The sequence below is a fragment of the Labrus bergylta genome, chromosome 9, assembly GCF_963930695.1.
Source record: "Labrus bergylta chromosome 9, fLabBer1.1, whole genome shotgun sequence".
Classification (NCBI taxonomy): domain Eukaryota; kingdom Metazoa; phylum Chordata; class Actinopteri; order Labriformes; family Labridae; genus Labrus; species Labrus bergylta.
Window position 1 is genome coordinate 22270631 of NC_089203.1, and position 20091 is coordinate 22290721.

A 20091-nucleotide genomic window follows, 5' to 3' on the forward strand; every position below is an offset into this window, starting at 1 on the left:
ATAGATGTGCATGATTAGGGACATGGCTAATCTAAAAGACAGGCGGTGGCGTTGTAGCTGTTTGCCAACACTGGCCTCAGTCGCACATTATGGCTCATCAAGTCTGCAAAAATACCAGTGTGTATATCGCCGGGAAAAGAGAAAGGATGGTGCTTTTTGTAGGTGATTTGAAGATATCTGCTTCCTCTGTAGCAGTTATAGCTGTGCAGAGTATGTTACCATAAAGGTTAAAGAGACTGAAAGCTTGAGGCTAAACATACCTCGGTAACACATTAATGCTGCTTTGAGTACAGAATGGAGGTGACATCCTCAGAAAAGCACACAGACACAAACACAAGGACAGTAAGTAGAGAAGATCACAAAGGTGGAAACACACACAAACACACACACAGACACACACACACACACACACACACACACACACACACACACATTCACACACACACACAGACACACAGTGGTAATGGAAAAGTAGCTAAAGAAGATGAAGTGATCTAAACAGCTCCTCCACTTATCTCAAAACCACACAGAGAGACACACAAATTCGAATTATTGCCTTTAGGAGACACCCACGACGCATCGGCTGTGCAACTTCAACCAAGTCCATAACTCCAAAGTATTAAAGAAGTAAAGAACAGAAAAGGAAGCCTTTATTGTCCTTTTACAATTGTACGATAAAATTAGAAAAGCTTCACCTTACAGTGCACAAACAGACAGGCTTCCACAGCTACAAACAAACTTGCATTCAAGTAAGAGAAGAGAGACACACTGTGTGATGCACAGGCCCCTTTTTCCAGTTTCTCTCTCTCCCTCTTCATTCACTTCAACAAATGAAGTTGAACTTGTTTTTGTCAGTCTTAAAAGTTTCATTTTTTTTTGATGTGGTAAAGTTTTCACAGCACATGAGCAGCGCGTGGAGGAAGCTTCTCGTCAATGACATAACAAAATGAAATGATGGAAAGGAACGTGCTTCTAAACGGCAGGAGTAGATTTCGATCAAATGGGAAAGATTACACATCAATTGGTGTATTGGACGTAACCTACCTCAGCACGTTTTTGTATTAGGTTTTGTGAGTGTATGTGTGTGTGTGTGTGTGTGTGTGTGTGTGTGTGTGTGTGTGTGTGTGTGTGTGTGTGTGTGTGTGTGTGTGTGTGTGTGTGTGTGTGTGTGTGTGTGTGTGTGTGTGTGTGTGTGTGTGTGTGTGTGTGTGTGGAGGGGGGGTTTTCTCGGTAGAACACAGGCACGGTGGAAAGATGGAGGGTGGACTGTCCTATTACCTGATCCTGGATGGTGTTGATCTCTTGGACTGATGAAATAATAAAATCTAAAAGGCGATGAAATCCATGGCATGTGTTTTGATCAAGTTTACAAAACAGCTGTGGCGGGTTGTATGATCTGTGACCTATGATGTCAGAGTGCAAGTTAATTATCAATAGTTTTTTCTGTAATTTAATTATCAAAATATACGCATTATTTTGAAAGCCCTAATAAAAAGGTATTTCACAGCAGATATTGTTCATTAGTAAAAAATAGTAATATGACACATGTGGAAAAAAAACATTTTGCACAAGCAGAAAATAAGTACAAGAAGTGTTCAAGTATAAAACGAGTATAAGAAGTCTAAAAATATCACAAGGAGGGTTTGGTGTTACATGGAACCTTTTGTGTAACTGCTGAAATAAACCCCCCAGTTTTCCAGTTTTTAAATTGTGTTTGGTTTTGAAACTGGACTCGTACACATATGCAAAAGGTCAAGATCTCGGATGTCAGTTATCAGAACGTTGTGACTTAAAACCACTACTTGCAGACTCTCTGGTGAAATGTTTACTCCACACACGGCTGCGTTTTTATGAGACACAAGCTGGAAAACCTACAGATGTAAAACAAAATCATACATTTTAAGAAGCTAAATTACTGGTTGGATTCTTAAATTCACCATGCATTAGCATCATTAAGGCACATGTGTCGTTTGGAACAAAAGCAAGTTGTTGAGGCATCCATTTTCCACATTTACGCAGATTAAACTTTCTTAATATTCACACCTGCTTAAAGCTTAAATACCTGACCCCAGTGGTTGTGTTTGTGCAAACCTGCAGGGTTTCCTACCAGAGTGTGTGTGTGTGTGTGTGTGTGTGTGTGTGTGTGTGTGTGTGTGTGTGTGTGCGCGCATGTGTGTGAGGCTGCAGACTCACTTGATAGAGCCTTGAGAGACTCCACACATACAGCAGCTAGACAGGCACTGGCCTGGTGTTGCAGAACCAGAGGAGCAGTTTGGAGGCAGAGGAGCAGCCGCTGGAGAGACAGGAGGAAGAGGAGGAGGAGGAGGAGGAGGAGGAGCAAGGGTAAGGGTAAGGATATGAATGAACAAGGGTAGAAGTATTTGTAAAAGTAAAGATGGGTAGGATCGTGAATAGAAAGAAAAAGGAAGAGATGACAGAAGAGGAAATGAGAAGGAGAGAAGAAAAATCATTTAGAAAAGAGGGGAACAAATGAGGAGGAGAAAAGGAGGAAGACATGTAGAGTAATGAAGGAGAAGAAATAATGACATGGCGAAGAAAATGCAGAGAAAGAAAGTAGTATACAGTAAATGTAGGAAATAGTGAAGGTGAAGGAAATTCAATTAGGGGAAAATGGCGGGATAAAATATGATGACAAGGCAGAATGAAAATCGAAACAAATTAGTGAATAATAATTTAAGGAGAGGAAGCAGGTTAAAAGTTGGAATGAACAAAAGAAAGTTGGAGGAATATGGTATAGCAGAAAACAAAAGGATTAATGCACAGATGATAAAACAGGAGAAAAATGGGGAAAAGAAAGTCGGGGAGTAATAAGTCGGAAGAGCCCAAGGGAGGTAAGGAAGGAGGTAGGAAGGGAGAAAGAGGGAGGGAGAGAAAAGGGGAAAAACAAGGTTAGTTCACACCCAGACGACCCATCAGACGGACAGCAGGCCAGACAAAGACTCCTGACTGTGTGTGTGTGTGTGTGTGTGTGTGTGAGAGCTTTCTGTACATGTTTGCATTATAATTAGGAAACAAACTGCGAGCATCAACATTAATCACAATCTAATTACATTTCTGTCGCATGGGTTACATTTTAAAACAAAGCAGGACATGCACACACAGACTTCAAGTGATACGCTCTGTCTTCACCGAGGGTTGTGTGTATTCAAAGTAGCGTGTGCAAGTGCTCGTTCTTATTCTGTTTTCATTATGTATTTCTGCAGTCATCAGTATACAGAATGTACAAGATGCATATTTGCACACATAAAGCATACTTTTAACTCTCTTTTCTCACTCTCAAATCCATCAAACAACATGTTCTCCTTCTCTTCTCACACGGGGGACACACACACACCAACCCCCAGGCTATCCAGCGCCCCCTCTTTCTTCTTTTGTTTGTTAATATGTTTGTCCTGCTGAGACTATATCTGAGTATTCTGCAACTGTTTCAACACTATGATTTTTTTTTAGTTTTCTGTTTTCAATTACTTTAGATCTTTAAACACTTTTCAAAATAAAGATTTGAAAAAAAAAAAAGTTCAATAAAACTTGATTTCAGTAAGACTAAGGAGTAAATTATTTACAAGGAAGCTTCAGGCCACTGTGAGGACATGGTTTTGAGGCCTGAGGCAGAGGAAGGGGTCAGGTTGGGGACCAGCCGAGGGCAGTTTGACGACATCGAACACAGAGCCAAAGTCATTTTCCTGTCAGATTTGTATCCCGGGCTGAGTCTTTTGGACTGTTACTGTTTTTCCACTACTACTGTAAAAGTAGTATTTCTCTCCAGGGTGGCAGCAACGGGAAAAGGTCATAAGGGTCATTCTTATCACAATGGTTTCTTGTATTGAGAGCATGAATGTGTTGAGTAAATCTGATGGCAATCCAATTTTTTTTAAAAAAGATTATCTTGTGTGCATTGTCGCAGAGAGGTAAGCTTATGGAGAACCAAAAGGTGAAAGTGTCCTTCCCTGTGGTGCTGATAACAAATTTAATCTCAACCTGGACAGTAGTTGAGATTATTTTTTGTCAAGGATCAAAATCAACCTCTCGGGATGATAAATATTCTTTGGGAAATTCAGGACAATCCTATGAAGAAATAATGAGTTGCATCAGCGTTTCAAATGATCTGACCCTTCTATCAAAACACAACACAAATGGCAGACAGCAAAGAAAAAAACGATGGAATAACTCAGCTTATGAAAAAGATTCTTCTGCATCCATGTTTAGCACACACTTTAGTCATATCACCATAGACAATACATCTACTCCCCCACTGATCACACTGTATTTTCAGTCACACACAAACTCTGATCTTCTCCACATCAGGCAGCGTCTTTGTGCCAACTGTGAAATTTTGGACAAATCTGACGTTTAATGAGCTCTACCCAAATCTGTCAGGTTTTGATTTGGACACGGATTTAACCGTGTGGACATAACGAGACCAGAGACCTACTTGTGGTCGAAAGAAAGAGAACATGAGAGATGAGCTGACAAATTAGAAACCACATAGTGACCACGAGTCAAGAGACGCTGTCACAGAGAAGAGAAGCAGGCTGTGATTTCAGCCACTTAAAATAAAAATAACAAGGAGACAATGCAGCATCACTGTATAGTCTCTACATTTCGATAGCACAGTATTTTCTTTGACATGGAGAGAAATGTCTCTGTTGGGATTCAGATGTAGGTCTAGATACTGTTTCTTCAATAACAAGCTACTTCAAATACATTCCTGTTGAATATTTTATGTCATTCACTGTTGGTTGGCCGAGGGTTCCTTCGCTTGATGTTTTAGTTTCCCTTTCTTATAAGGAAAATCAAAATGTTTTCACTATGATTGATCATCCTGTCCAATTTTGAATTCAACACTTCCTAATACCGAAAGAACAAAATAGACTGATCGTCAATGAATCCCAAAATGACATGGCAGCGTCTTTAAAATAAAATGGAACTTGCAACATTTTAAAATATCAATAAAATGTGCATTCATCAAATTCTGAAAAGTTTTCCTTTTTAGAAAACTGGGAAGTTTATTACTTTGAGCTTTAAATGTATTTTCTTCATAATTTTTTTTCATTCAATACATGTCAACACAGTTCAGTGTCAAGGAAAGAAATTCAAATGTAATGACCTGCTTAAAATGTATTCTTGCAATGGTATTCTTTTATTCTTTCCCTTCAAACGTCCTAAACTTTTATGTGCTTACAACTTCCCTACAACAAAATGTATTCTGCCAAATCTTTGGAAACCCGTGTTAGGGTAGGACCATTCAAACCAAACAGACATATAATACATGGTCAAAATTGTGAAGCAGTTCCTGTTTTCTGACGTCAACACCCCAAAACTAAGGAGCCACAGTGACTCTTTTAAACAAACCCAACTTTGTCTAAAAAGCCCCTGAGGTGTTCGTTGTGGAACTATTTCCAAATGTGTACTTTGGCGAATAAACACAACAAATGTCCAATAATCTATTCCAGTGCTGTCTTTAACTAATTATTTACAGTTTCCAATACTGTGAGTCCACACTATAAGTTTCCAATGATCAAATACCAAAGAACAAAAAGCCAAAAAGAGTAAACCAATAAACTCAAACTAACACTAAAAAGCAATTTGCTTCCAAACACACACCTGGCTCCAATCACCTGAGCTTTGACTTTATGCCCAGCTTAAACCAGGACACTATGTTGTGTTTAGTTTCCATCCCATCCTTCTTCCAATTAAGAGCTTCTCTCTATTCTGTCTACAAAATCTGTCTTTCTCCTCTGTTATCACCATCATTGATATGGCCACTAATGTAGCTGCCGTTAAAGAAAACAATGGACTGTCTTAGCTACTTTCATGTATGTTCTGAATACGTCCCAGAATTCACCTGCGACTTCAGAAATCTGAGTTAATTCAAGTGTACAACAAGCAATAACTTGTAGACCACTGTTTTATGAACAATTTCTTGTGATTATAAACTTAAGACAATGCAAGTATTTGAGCAAACATTTTTTTAATTACTCACTCCAGGAAGAAAAAATAATAATTACTAAATGGCAATAGCATTTAGGTCTCTCAGAAAAATCTGTTTCTCATGACACAATATTCATGCAGCTCTGTGGTTTGTACAGCGCACTAAGGCTGCATTCACACTGCAGCCAAAAGTGACCTGAATCTGATCTTCTTTTTGCTCCTTTGTGACTCAGATCTGACAGTGTGAATAAAAATAGTCACATGGAATGTGATCTGTCCATATCCGATTTTGGGCCACTTTTATTTATGGATTTCGAATAAAGGCTGATGAAGGCCAAATTTAAAAAGCAATGTGAGAAAGCCATCTGAGGAAACACATCTGAATTGAACATTAAGGCTTGCAGTGTGAACACAGCCTTACTTTGCACCCAGTGACTGCTGCTGCCATGGAAACAATACAAACCTATATTCAAATGAACAGCCCTTTAATTCTACCTGCATTGCCTGCTGTAAGATTCACCCTCATGGGACTTTTTTTTTTGTCACAGTGAAGTGAAGTGTTGGTTTTAAGTCAACCTTTCAGGAAGCTCTGCTCTAGAGTTTCACAGAAGCACATGCAATGTACGTGAAATTTAATCACACGTTAGATAACACCAAGCATGTGCAAAAGAGCATGCCGGAGAAAAAAAGACAACCTTTTCCCACCAGGCTGTTCTCCGAAAAATGTCAAACAGTAATGCACTTCAATGGATGAATAATACATTCATTTGGACCCAGCTGGAGAAATATTACGTGCCCCGAGCTACTACTGCAACCGTTTAGCACGTGGGAAGTCAGCTGAGGTAGCGACCAATTAAGTCCACTTTGAGAGGTGTTAGGGGGAAGATGGATGGGTCAAATAATACAAGACCTTCACCAAGGAGACTTGAATTTCAGTACTGTGTGAAATAAAAAGTCACTCAAACAACGGTGCTTTTTTTTTTAACCTAAACTGAGACGTGTCTTGGTCTAATACACTAAACAGACTCTACTGTACTGTATGAGATACCAAACGGGGGGGCCTTGACAAACATTGGTGTCTGACATGGGATGAGAACGTGTTGAAACCTAACTTTTTTTTAAAATATCAAACACATGGCTCATATTCCTAATCAATCATTTTTTGGTAGGGTTTAGGGAAATGTCAGTGTTTGGTGACAATTATAACTTAACATTGGGTTCGCTCGGGATGTGAACACTATCTATAGATTGAAAGACTTGTGTTTGTAAGACATCCATCCATCTTCCCTAAATGAATCCTAGACAAACACCTCCAACCCAAATCAATCAGAATGGATGTTGTGCTGGCTGTCAGAAAATAAAATGGAAAATTCATCCAGTGAACATCAGTCAATCAATCTTTATTTGTATCGCACCAATGACAACCAGCTATCTGAAGGCACATCACAAAACGAGCTTATGTCTTTCATGTACAAGCTGCTCCAATCAAAGCGCCCATAAAGGTACTCATAAAGTTTGTTTGAATGAAATAAAATCAAATATTAATGGTTAAAGTGATAATAATATATAATATAAGCAGGAGCAGCAACGTAATGATAAAAGACTGTGTAAAATAATTAGGCTTTCACAGTTAAGTGAACAGATCTGTTACAGCCAACCTTAGTTCTCAGGTGCCAGTCAGTTGCAGTAACATACAATGAAAAAATTATGATAATAATCCACTGCACACTGAAAAATGACTTTACTGTGACTTCATTGTGAGAGTACAGCACGTCTCCCCGGTAGCCTCCGCAGGTCTGCCCAGCATAGTCACAGATCTGTTATAAGCTCTTGTAATTATAATGATGACATATTGGGGGTCTAGTGATAAGCTCTAAGATGTACATTAGCATGAAACTGTAACAGTTATTCGTTTTTTCACTTCATCCACTAGATTTCTAAATCTGCCTCAAGACGGGGTTAAGTCTGAGCAGCTTCCTGACTTTTGTCTCCTGGTTCTGTTTAGGTCAACAGAGTTGAAGGAAATATCTGAGCAGACAAACTGTCTAAACAGACAAAAACAATGGAAACATTTTCAAAGAAATACAGAAATATGAAACCAGTTTATAATGAAATGAAACCAAAAGTATTGGCGGTAATTGTAGATGAATAACAAATTAAAGTTGGACTTGGGAAATGAACATTTAGCTAAACTTAGTTTTGGAGTTAGATCTTTTGAGGTTTAACAGCTTGACTCCAGTTACTGTTGGAAGTCCCCCGATCTGTTTCTTTCTTTCTTTCAAATAAGAGGACAATCGTTGGCCTTTATCTACTTTAAAACTTGTGTTTGAGATATAACCCTTACGTTTTTGCCGTTCCCTCTCAGCTCAGTTTATCATAATCTGCTACAACATAATTTGAAGCAGCTCCAGATAGTGAGCATGTGTGCAGTTGTTTGTTGTGAGCTTGTGGTTTGATGAAGCTGACAGCATCATAACCCCGACAGCCTGAGAGCACGGCTTCCTGTTAGGATTTTCACTGTTTGATTTTGTTTATATCCGCAGTACAATACAGTCCATATACACACACACGCACACACACACACACACACACACTGCACATACAGTATATGCAGACGTATGCTCACATGCAGACACAGAAACTGATGCAGAAACAAATATAGACTTTGGGATAAAAATGCAAAGACAAACACACACTCTCTCCTCTTCCTCGCAGACAAACACCTGCTATCTTCTCTTTTTATCCGTCGCACAACAACACATGCAGTGCACATATGAAAATATACACAATCTGACAAACACCCTGACATACTAGCAAGCGGGGACAGTGTGTGTGGTATCGCTTCAAGTCAACAAAAGAGATGCCACACACCCTGAACGCTGCTGGGAAGTGATGAAGAGATGAAGACAACTATATTTATGGAAAGAGATGTAGACAGGGAGAAAAAGGAGTGCTGGAAAGACAACGAAAAGATAAAATGAGTAAGGGTTGGAGAGGAGAAAGAATATGAAGAGAAGGGTGGAAAAGAGAGAGCAAGAAGCTGGAACAATGGAAAATATATCTAATACAAGAGAAAACATCTTCTCGTGAATGTAGAGAGTTAGTATTCTTGCACAAATAATCTTTTATTGTGCATAAGAAGTGCTCATTTTAATGACTCACCACGGTTAGCAACCAAAAGGTTTCTTTGTGTGAGATTAAAAATGTGTCTTCAGGAAAGTTTTTGAAAAGGAAAAAAAATCACAGGACTCCTCTTTTGAGCATGCAACAAGAGTGATGAAGAGTACCAACTATCATATCCCATAAAACAGAACTTTGTTCTCCAAATTATACAGTGTCAGTTTATGTGTATTTTTCTCAGCAGCCAATGGTCACACCATATTCATTTAAGCTTCAATGATAATTTGATGCTCATGCATGCTCATTTATTTATTTGGCCTCCAGTGACTTCTTAAAACTGATTCATAAAGCTGCTGTTGTTGAGTGCAGGGTGCTAGATATTTTAGACAGGCTAATATACCAGCAATGCTAAATATTATCTGTATGTGTGTGTCCATGTGATCTATACACATATGTCTGTATGAGTATATATATGTTTGTCTGACCCTTTGTTCCCACTCTCCTCCAGCCTCCTGCAAACAGAACAAACAGAGCAGCAGGAGGCTGAGCAGCAGCCCTATATTTTCAGCCAAAGGTAATATTCTCAGCTGGAGAGACCTCAGTGAATAATGAAGAGAGGCTGCTATTTGTTCCGCCAGAATGAGCCCGACCCGCTGAGTGTGATAACATTTTCAAACCTCCGACTGTCTGAGGGCTCAAAACTTTAAGAGAGAAAAGATCATCAACTGCTGATTTTCAACGCACTTCAGAGGTTGTCTTCCCGTTTTTTGGGACGGAACGTGTAATTTAGTTTTTTTGATGAAACGGCTTTCAATCAGCCTGCCTCATCTAACACGCCTTTAGTCTCACAACATGCCAATGTACTTAAAACTTAGTGTTCTGTGGCTGAATTGAGTTCTGGTCAATGTTCTGCTACTGTTGGAGAAGCAAATTGTCTCTCTACTCTTCAGTGATGGAGTTCTTCTTGTATAATTGCTAAGAAATACGGGGAAAGAAATGGCAGATTAAATACAGGCCCAGGCTCGACAACAGAAAAAGTGCACTTTACTGTATATCCATGTTAGAGATGATAGACAAGGTGTCTATTATCAGGTATCAATAGCCTTCACATCATCCATTGATTCCCTATTATGGACACCTGGAGATGCAATTCTCGCTTCTAACTTGGTCACCTTCCAAAGAAAAAACGTATAAAGAGTCTCCGTGAATGTATTCCTATATATTGCAGTCCAAACTAGAAAAAAACTTCCTCAGGCCATTAATCATTCATAACGTTAGTGCCTGAGAATTTGGCCAAAGGTATTATCAGCGCAAAATGTACTCGATAAGTTTCGTGAAATAAGATGTCATGTCCCTTGTCAAGCAGCTTCAATCAGTAGTTTTTGCTTGCTGAATTTGCAGCCAGTTTCACTCCTTACAAGCAACACAGCCTCCACCACCAAAGGTATATCACCATTCTGTGGCTAACATCAACATGTGCAAATTTTACCTAAAAGATATTGAAAACATGACTTTTTTTCTTTCCATATTTTGGGGGCTTTTTTATGCCTCTATGGGGGAGACAGGACTTCAAATATAATACTTGAAAATAGGACTTGAAATAAAATATGGATCTTGAGGTAGATCGAAGGTTTCGACGTTAACTTAACCACAGAAAAAATAACTCTTTACGGGTCGAAAAATGAATTAAAATAGCTAAAGGGAAGGGTAAAAAGTAAATATTTGATCATTACTTTTGACTCGTCAACTGAGATGTTTGGTAGTTTGCTCTAAGTGAAATGAGAGTTATTTTCCATCACAGTGACTACAGAGAGATACTGTGGTGGCCTAGATGCACATAAATGGACAAAATATCACTCAATTCCTTACAATGAAAAAAAATGTTTGCATTGATTTCAGACCTTAATCACAACGCAATGCTGACAGCCCTAAAATAAACACATTAACTTAAAAGTCCTTGGGACATGATTCATAAGCTACATTTTTTGAACTTCTTCACAAACTGCTATAAGACCATGGTCGACGCTTTTTTGACACTTTTCTGGTCTCAACATTTTAATCTTGGACGACAGACGTCAGAGGTTTAAAGCTAAGTGGCTGTTTTCACAAGTACGTCTCAGAAGTGTTTCACTTGTAAAAAATGCACAAAATCTTCGAACCATAATGATTTCCATTTCCTAAAGCAAACATCATGAAAAGGTACAATTTTAGCTTTTCTTTCAACCATTTTTAAAGAGTTGTCTCTTTGTTCAGCATGGTTGAAATCACTGTAATGCCGTGTGTGTGTTTAACCGCCTCAGTGTTTACTTGCAGAGCAGCTGGAACAAAAAACTTCAGTATATATGCATACCATCTCCATGAGCCCACAGAGAAAACTTCAGCTCTGTGTGTTTACTCTGCTCGCTGCAGGTTGTGTGAGCCTTCATACGGTGCAGCAGCACGTCACACGTGATGGAAACTGCCTATTATGTCAAAGCTTTAAAGCTTGCTGACATGAATCATGTTGGCTGTCAGATACAGGACTGAAGACAGATCCAGAATAAAGAGAGGTCCTGACATTACACTCTGAAACACTGCTTTCCTTTTTGTTGTCTTGACTCTATTTCATTTCCTTTCTCGCTTTTGTTCCTTGTTTCTTTAATCCCTGCTGCTTTACTATCTTACCTTTTGTTTTTCTTTATGTCTGCCTATAAAGTGTCTTTAATTTATTTGCCTTTTTTCTCCTTCTTTTGTAATTCTTTCTTTGCCTGTATGTTCAAATTTCCTCTTAAATGCTTTCGTTTTTTAACATTCTCTCCTTTTTCCCAGTTGAACCTCAATTACTATTCCCTTGCCCCACTTGTCCTCCTCTTCTAATAAACCCTTTCTTCTTTTTAAACCTTTGCTGTTGCTCTCATCTCCCTAGTACTTTCCAGACATTCTGCCATTTTCCCTCATGTCCCTTAGATTTACCTCATCCTCTCTTCTTCTTTTCATTCCTCTCTTCTTCTACTTCTGAGCTTTTTCCTTTCCCTAATCCTACCATTTGTCCCTCCTTCCTCTCCTAGTCTTTGCTTACTTCTATCTCCTCTCTTTTCTTCTCTTTCTTTACTTAATTTCTCTCCTCCTCTCCTCTCCCCTCCTCTCTTCTCCTCTCCGGCAGTGAAGAACTGCGCCATGTAGACAGTTTGTTCTCTCTTCATGGACATCCTTCAGATATATGGCTCCTGTGAGACTATAAACACTCCGCAGACTTGCAGTAAATGTGTGTGTCTGTGTGAGTGTTTGTGTATAATGGAGTGTGTTAATATTCCCCAGGAGGACTAAAGTATTGTGTGTGTGCTTTTCTTGGCCACTGTTAACCGGCTGATACATCAAATTCAACTTGTGTATTAACCAAACAGCTGCTTTTCACACTCTGTGTTCTGACAACAGTCTGATTTATGACACGTTCACCTCGATGTCTCTGCAGCCAAGCCTCCATCTTTGGTTCACAAATATAGCGTAGTAAAATTTGCACATCAATTCCCAGAAATCAGCCAATCAAACTATGCAGATGATGCACAACTGTTAGATCTGTATTTTCTTGTGTTATTGTAGTAAGTGTGAGTATCATTAAAACCCTGTCTGCATTGTTAAAATGTCACTATAATGTCCATATGTGTCCTTGGCTGCATGCAATTATGTTTTTTGTTGCGCACAAAAGACTTACCATTTATTCACAGGGTGAGGGTTTTTTATTTGGAAGTACTGCGTTAAAAATGCATGCAGGTGTGATGCAACATTGATAAGGACAAATCCCATCAATTGTGTAATAGGCTCGGCGACCTAAAGTTAAGGTCAAGGCTTATTCAAAATAAAAAAGGGAGGATAGAATTTGTGGAAACCATTGACCTCTTGTTACATAAAATGTTTCAGAGGTTAACAGCAGGAAAAGATTCAGAGAACGAAGACCGAGTGTTAAGTAACACTGATGTGACGGCCACAGCAGCAGACTGTGATATTTGAAAACTTCTTTGACTGTCCTCATGTTAATGCTTTTTTTTAATTTTTTTATAATTGAATTTACAATAATTTCATCCATCCATCCATCCAATATTTATTTAACCAGGAACGCCTCATTCAGAGAAAGACCATCACATTTCAACAGTTACAGACTTAAACACAAAACAATGACAAAACACAGGTCAAACCAATCCTGGGTCAAAGCAGCAGGCCGTTAGACACAGCTTCTATAACCTGATGCTAGCCCCTCCTATACCTTTAATCTACTTGAAAGAAGATTTAAAGAGACAAGCTCCCCTAGACTCAAATTCTGCTGCAGATTTCAAGCCACATGAGCAGCGTAATATCCTCTTTGTTTTCCCTATTTCAACATGTTATTTTTAGGTAATTTTTTTTTTTTTTATTGTTCATCTTTTCATTTCCATCTATCCATTCTCTATACCGTTTTTTCCCATTCAGGGTCAGGGGGGGTTGGAGCCAATCCCAGCTGCCATCTTGCACTTAATATTGTAAATTTGAATAGAATTATTTTGCTTACTTTATGCATAGTGGCAATTAGATCTGCTGTTGGTGCAGTAACCGCACAGCTTGAAATCTGCTTCTTATTTACAGAAGTGGTTGAACTGCTGACACATTTTTAAAGTTATGCGTTTAAAAGTATACAATACCTGAGGAGTTAAACAGCTTGGTGGGTATTATTCTGCATGTAGCATGACTAGCAGTCAAATGTGAATCATAAGCAATTGTTTTACTTAAACATCCAAGGCTTTCTTGTTGAAGTGTCATAAAACATCGAGCCAACATAGAGCGAAACAAAAAAAGGGTTTGCAAGCTTGTGCTGGAGTTTTAAAGATTTGTTAAATATTCATCATGCCCATGAATGCGTCATTTAAAACTATTTTTTTCCAGCAATGATAAACTTCAGAGCGCCTTCTCTATCTATGAAAGACTCACATACACACACACACCATGTTTTTATATTGCAGATTTAAACCATCCGATGAGAAACACTACTATCCTAACTACAAGAACCTCTGCTGAGAGGAACTTTTTTATTTGCATACCAGCAATAAAAAAAGAAGGAAAGTTTCCGTCTGAAAATAAAGTTCTGTAAAAGATACACTCAAGAAAACTCAACTTTGAGTTGTAAGTAAAGCTCTTATTGCCAAGTTGCCATTAAGCAGCACAGCGTAGAATAAGTGTGTTTGGCCCCTGCATGCCCCTATACACTCCCGACAACTTCTGGGCATTCTGCTGATAAGTAAATGGATGGTAACCTGGGGGATCTCCTCCCAGACCAGCTTTCAGGGCAACAGTGAGCTCGCGGACAGTCTGTGGATGGCATAACGTCCCATAGGTGCTTTGTTGGAGTTATGTCAGGGGAATGAGAGGGCCAGTCATTGGTATCAATGCCTTCATCATCAAGGAACTGTCTACATCCTCTGGACACATGAGGCTGGGAATTGTCCTGCACCAGGAGGAACCCAGGGCTCACTGCACCAGTGTAACGTCTAACCATCACTCTGAGGATTTCATCATCCATGTCCAAGGCATCTCCAGACTCTTAAACGCCTGTCACGTGTGCTCAGTGGGAACCTGCTCTCATCTTTGAAAAGAGCGGGGCGCCAATGGTAGACCTGCCCATTTTGGTGGTCTCTGGTCAATTCATATAAAGTAGATGTGCACAGTGCTGGGCTGTGAGAGCAAGTTCCACTAGACGACATTGTGCTTTAATGCGACCCTCGTGGAGTCTGTCTTGGACAGTTTGGTCAGAAACATGCACAGCAGTATCCTGCTGGATGTCCTTTTGTAGGGCTCTGGCAGTGCTCCTCCTCTATCTCCTTGTACAAAGGAGCAGATACCATACTGCTGCTGGGTCCATGCCCTTCTACGACCCCGTCCAGCCCTCCTCATCATCATCTAGAATCCCAATTATTTCCTTTTATTTAGAGATTGTTTTATAATGTTTGTTGGTGGGGGGGATTCCAGGTATCTCAATTTGTTTACTGTCTCTGCGACTGTTTCAATCATATTCACAGGATTTCTAAGAACAACAACAAAAGGCCTCATTATTATTTGTAGGAGAAAGTGGTTTATGATAATTGAGTCACGATCTTTTCTACAGCCAGTGATGAGTTCTGAAAACAGAGGTCACAGAGGCTCAAACAGGAACAAACTCCTATCTGTGCCAATTGAAAGAGCAGCGAAAATGCTCTGTATGTGGAGTGCTTGTACAGCCACTGTATTAACTGCATTGAGGGTTGTAGTTGTATTTTTGCCTTTGTGCCTGGTTGCCCACACACTGATGCATCACGTCTAAGATCCCCCTGACCCTCATGATCAGGAATCAAACCTGTGGGAGTTTTCTGTTTGACTTCGAGACAATGAGCGAGGAGGAATATAAGCCCTTGGGTATAAAAAGACCTGAGTTTAACTCTCTGTGTGACTCAGACATACATTCATCCCACCTTGGGTCTTACTCCTGAGCTTTTCCGGTAATGTAGAAGTCATAGGAGCAGAGTCTGGAGCTGAGCTGACACACTCCTGGCATTTTAAAAGCCATTAACTGAGCTGTGATTTTCCCATCAATGCAAAACCCTTCACTGCCTCAGCCAGGCCCAGCTGTAATGGACTGTAGGATGAAGGTCATATGAAGCAGGGTCACACCAATAAAAATTCCCCGGCCGGATGCAGGTGGAGAGGCCGTATCGGTAGATCAAATTGAAATGACCTTTTAATGCTGTCATGACCGTCCGTCCCTGAGCAACTCAACCTCTGCACCTTTCTTGAAGGAGTCCAATGAAAAAAAGTGACATCACTTCCTTCTCCCATAAAAATAATACTTCAGACAGAAAAGGAAAAGACAGAAAGGATAGGCATAGGAATTCTAAAACTAAAAACTAAAACTTTTCACACATGCACAAACTCTTGGAAATTGTTTGGGTGAGCTGCAAGTGTGATTGTTTCACACAGATTTTTTTTTGCCAGCTCATTAGTAAAGTTTCCCTGGTTGGGGTGAATCAATGTGTGAATGCAGCAGGCTATATCCAGGTAAAATCCCCATGAGTGAGTAGGAGGGGTCAATGACATTTATATCAAGCAACTGCTGCAAGGCCAATTCAATCTTCATGTACATCACTATACCGCTTCATACTGTTTTCTGCTCGTCAGCCAATTCTTTCCTGCATTCGTCTTTATTACATGTAGCATTGATATAAAGGCGGTGTCATCCCCCATATTGGATATACTGTAAAAAAAAAATCACAGTGATTTCTGCTGAGTCCTTCGATGTCTTTCCGTGCTTCCTGAAACCTCCCTCTCCCGTCCGACAGGGTGTGAAAAAACAACTCAGGAGGGTTTACATTTTAGGAATTTTCAGCAGTGTATATGTGAAAGCGACTTTATTTTGAGTGTATGAATGCATGAAATAAAACTGACAACAAAGACATTTTTTTTTTTTTTGGAGCTTCTGTCTGGAACTTTCCGTTCCTTCTGTGGCTTGGAGACCTCTGCAGACTCTTTTTTTTAATCATTTTCTGTACATGCAATAGGAGTTGTTTCTGATGAAAAATCTCATTCTGGTTTTTCAAACTTTGGATCTTATGATTTTCTGTGAATATTTTCCATTGAAGCAGCCTGCTGTAACTCACTTCATCTGACGCTGACCTGTTGGCTGCAGACACAGACAATAAAAATTGCCTTATAAAAGCTATCTGCATGCTGATGGTCTTTTTTATTTCTATTCATTCAAGTCTGTTTCATAACCAGCGTAATACTCCTCCCAAGATATTTTACCATTCCTTTGTTGCTGTACACAAAAAACCTCAAAACCCTGCAGGGGAGAACTATAAATGTTGAGTATCCTTCAATAACCCCTCTTCGATATATAAAGGTCAGACGGGTTAAAGATAGATTACGACCCCATAGGGGGGGATGCTGTAATTTGTAATTTGTGATAGCAGCAGATTGTCTGCTCTTAATTAACCTTCTCAGGGTTTAATCAGGGATGCACTACTATTCACTTACACCAATCAATCGTACAACTACTGATCTTTTTGCGCCACAACATTTACATCAAAGCATGTTAAAAAGCACATTTGTATCAATAAACGTACATTCCTTTTAAAGCACAGCAATCACAATAACTGTACTGAAAACTGTATATGTCGCTACTACTTTGTAGCATTCTCTTGGATGTCAATGTCTGAAATTGTCAAAGTCATCTCATTTCTAAATAACTGAAATGAAAGGTCATACAGGCTCAGAGATAAATCTATAAAACGCATCAAACAAATCCAAAAATCACTTCTTTTCTAAGTCTATATGATCTTGACACATGAATGAAAAATCTTAAAATACACTTTCACATGTTGGCTTTTATATATATTTTTTATTTTTTTAAAGATGTATTTTTGGGCTTTTTGTGCCTTTAATGGAGAGATAGGACAGTGGATAGAGTCGGAAATCAGGGAGAGAGAGAGAGTGGGGAATGACATGCGGGAAAGAAGCCACAGGTGGGAGGTGAACCCGGGCCGCCCACTTGAGACGACAGCCTCCATACATGGGGCGCGCGCACCAACCACTGCGCCACCATCGCCCCCACATGTTGGCTTTTAACTGCCTCTGGCTTCTTGTTTGAACAGCCCACATGCTGTGAGGGGAGTGTGTGCTGGTGATTGTATTTGTCGTGTCTTTAGATCCAGATTAGATCTTCGGTCAGGTTTATGTCCTTGGCTTTATTGTAAAGCAGTGATGCAAGAAGTTGTAAGAAATATCAGAGGGCTGGAAAGATTAATAACACAAAGGGAAAGTGTTTTTTTTTTTTGGCTGTACAGAGGTAGCTCTTATCTTAGCTTTTTATATCTTTGTATACGGAGCAGCAGAACCTCCTCAGGCCTTTATAAAGTTATAAAAGAAACAATCAGAGAAAAGTATCATTTGGATGAACTGCTACAAAACCTGTAATCAATAATCACACAAGAACAAAAATAATACTCATCACCACTGTCAAGAACTCAATAGCAAGTATGCTGCAAGGCATCCCTCAAACAAAACAATCAATGGTATGATGTCATGAGGTAGCATGGGATCATGGGAGTCGTTGTCAACACTGTCTAACAGCCACCATCGCTGATTCAGATTAATCTGAAGGGATTAAGGCGGACGTCCTGCTCACTAATGAGATGCTGTATAAAATGTATGCGACCTTCAGTCACGTCTATTTATGTTGTGTAGTTTTGCAAGACCTCCAATGAAGGTGGGGATCACATCAAGCGGAATGCAACCTTTAATATAATCTCTGGATTTAAAAATGAAAGGGAACATTCGGAAAACAAACCTAACTCTGAAGGTGGTGAGGGTGTAGGTGTTTTTAGATGGTGAATCCTAAAATGTTTGATTCTGTATTCAAGATGAAATTCAATATAAGAAGGGGATTTAACTTTTATCCAGTTTCTGAAAACAATACAAATGGTTTCACACCATGGACTAGTAAAACTCTAGATAAAAAAAACACAGTCAAATAAATAAAGTTAATGGAGGATACCATAGCCCCGCCCACGCTGTTTGATTGACGGGATCTCTGCAGAGACTAAACGGTCCTTAATGGAGACAGAAATACAATAAGTGACAGTTGATTAACACAACCTGATTACTGCGCTACTTCCTGTTTCAGCCGTCAGTTGAAAAGAGGAAATTGAGAAATTGAACTCAGGTGGGCCTTTGAGCTAAAACCATTCTGGCCATAATAATAAATCATAGTCCTCAGCTACAACAATTTAGTGTGTACGAGTATTTCCTGCTGCAAAGCCAATTTCCTGACTTGAATACTTTCTATGTCTGCTGCTTCCTGTCGTTCCAGAAACTACTATCAGCTGATTTGTACAGCAGGGCTCTGGCAGTGCTCCTCCTGTTTCTCCTAGTACATAGGAACACTGTACTCAGCTGGGTCCATGCCCTTCTACGGCCCTGTCCAGCTCTCCTCCTCATTATCTCATCATTAATGTAGCTTTTAGTTTCAGAGCTCCTCGGATGTGGAACAAGCTCCCAGAGAACCTGTGAGCTCTTTGAAAACCGGACAATATTATCTATATTTGCATTCCCAAACGTTCCACTTCTTATGTATTTAATCAACACATACATGTATACACAAAACTTCCCAGCACAGAATGAAATGTGGAGACATTATTAGAAACAAACATCTGACTTGCACTTGTTCCATCTTGGTAATTTAAGCTTGACTGTATCTTTAACCTTTTAGAATTTATTGAAAAAGCAACAACATACGACTATAAATCGTATGATTCTGCTCTTACATAAGTGGTGTGTATCTTCACACACAGATGAGCAGCGATCGCTAAATCCAGGATGGTAAACTATCAGCTCTCCTGGTGATTAGAAGACTATCATTTAAAAATCCTATCAGCCTCCCACTGATGATCATTATTGTCCCTGCTGCAACTTAAAATCTCCCTCTGAGAGGCCAGAGATCTGCTTTTACCGTCACTGTGACACAAGGGCAAAGAGGAGCTGAGAAGAGACATACAACACATTTAGACAGAGTTATACATTACTTTGATCGGCTGACATCATGCCCTTGTACTGTACAACCGTCTTTGTTTCTCAATGTATTAGTTGGATTTTATGTTTTTAATGGGCTGCAGTGCCTGAACCCTGATCTTTCAACCCCTGCGGTGCACCAATGTACCATGATGTGTGAGTCTATGGGGTGTGTTTCTGATTGGCTGCAAACACAGTGAAGCTGGAGGGTAATGTGATGATGTTAACAACATCCTGTCTTTCTTTTAAACAGCCCACATAACAGCTATTTGATGCTCCTGAGAGAGACCACAGGGGACTAATGGATGTCTTCAGCTTACAGCCACCGACCCCTCTGACGTCCAGAGGTTTCACTGTGACTGTGCAGCTCCTTTCAATATCACACCAGGAGGGACAACGAAGGGGGAGTAAGGAAAATATCTTACATCATGTGTAAGGCCCGGTGTCCACCTAGCGGAAAATGCTGCAAAAATATGT

The 20091-nt window shown here is 39.7% G+C and overlaps 1 protein-coding gene across 5 annotated transcripts in view; it reads right to left on the bottom strand.

The window, feature by feature from the left end:
- Positions 1 to 20091, bottom strand: part of htr4 (5-hydroxytryptamine receptor 4) — a 178870-nt gene that overhangs the window by 44771 nt on the left and 114008 nt on the right. The window contains exon 7 of one of the 5 annotated variants that reach the window (XM_065958416.1): positions 2194 to 2293. The exons of the other annotated variants lie outside the window; for them this stretch is intronic. Coding sequence (XP_065814488.1) covers positions 2230 to 2293 — 64 coding nt within the window. The 3' untranslated portion in view covers positions 2194 to 2229. The remainder of the gene's footprint in view (positions 1 to 2193; positions 2294 to 20091) is intronic. 5 annotated transcript variants of the gene reach the window in all.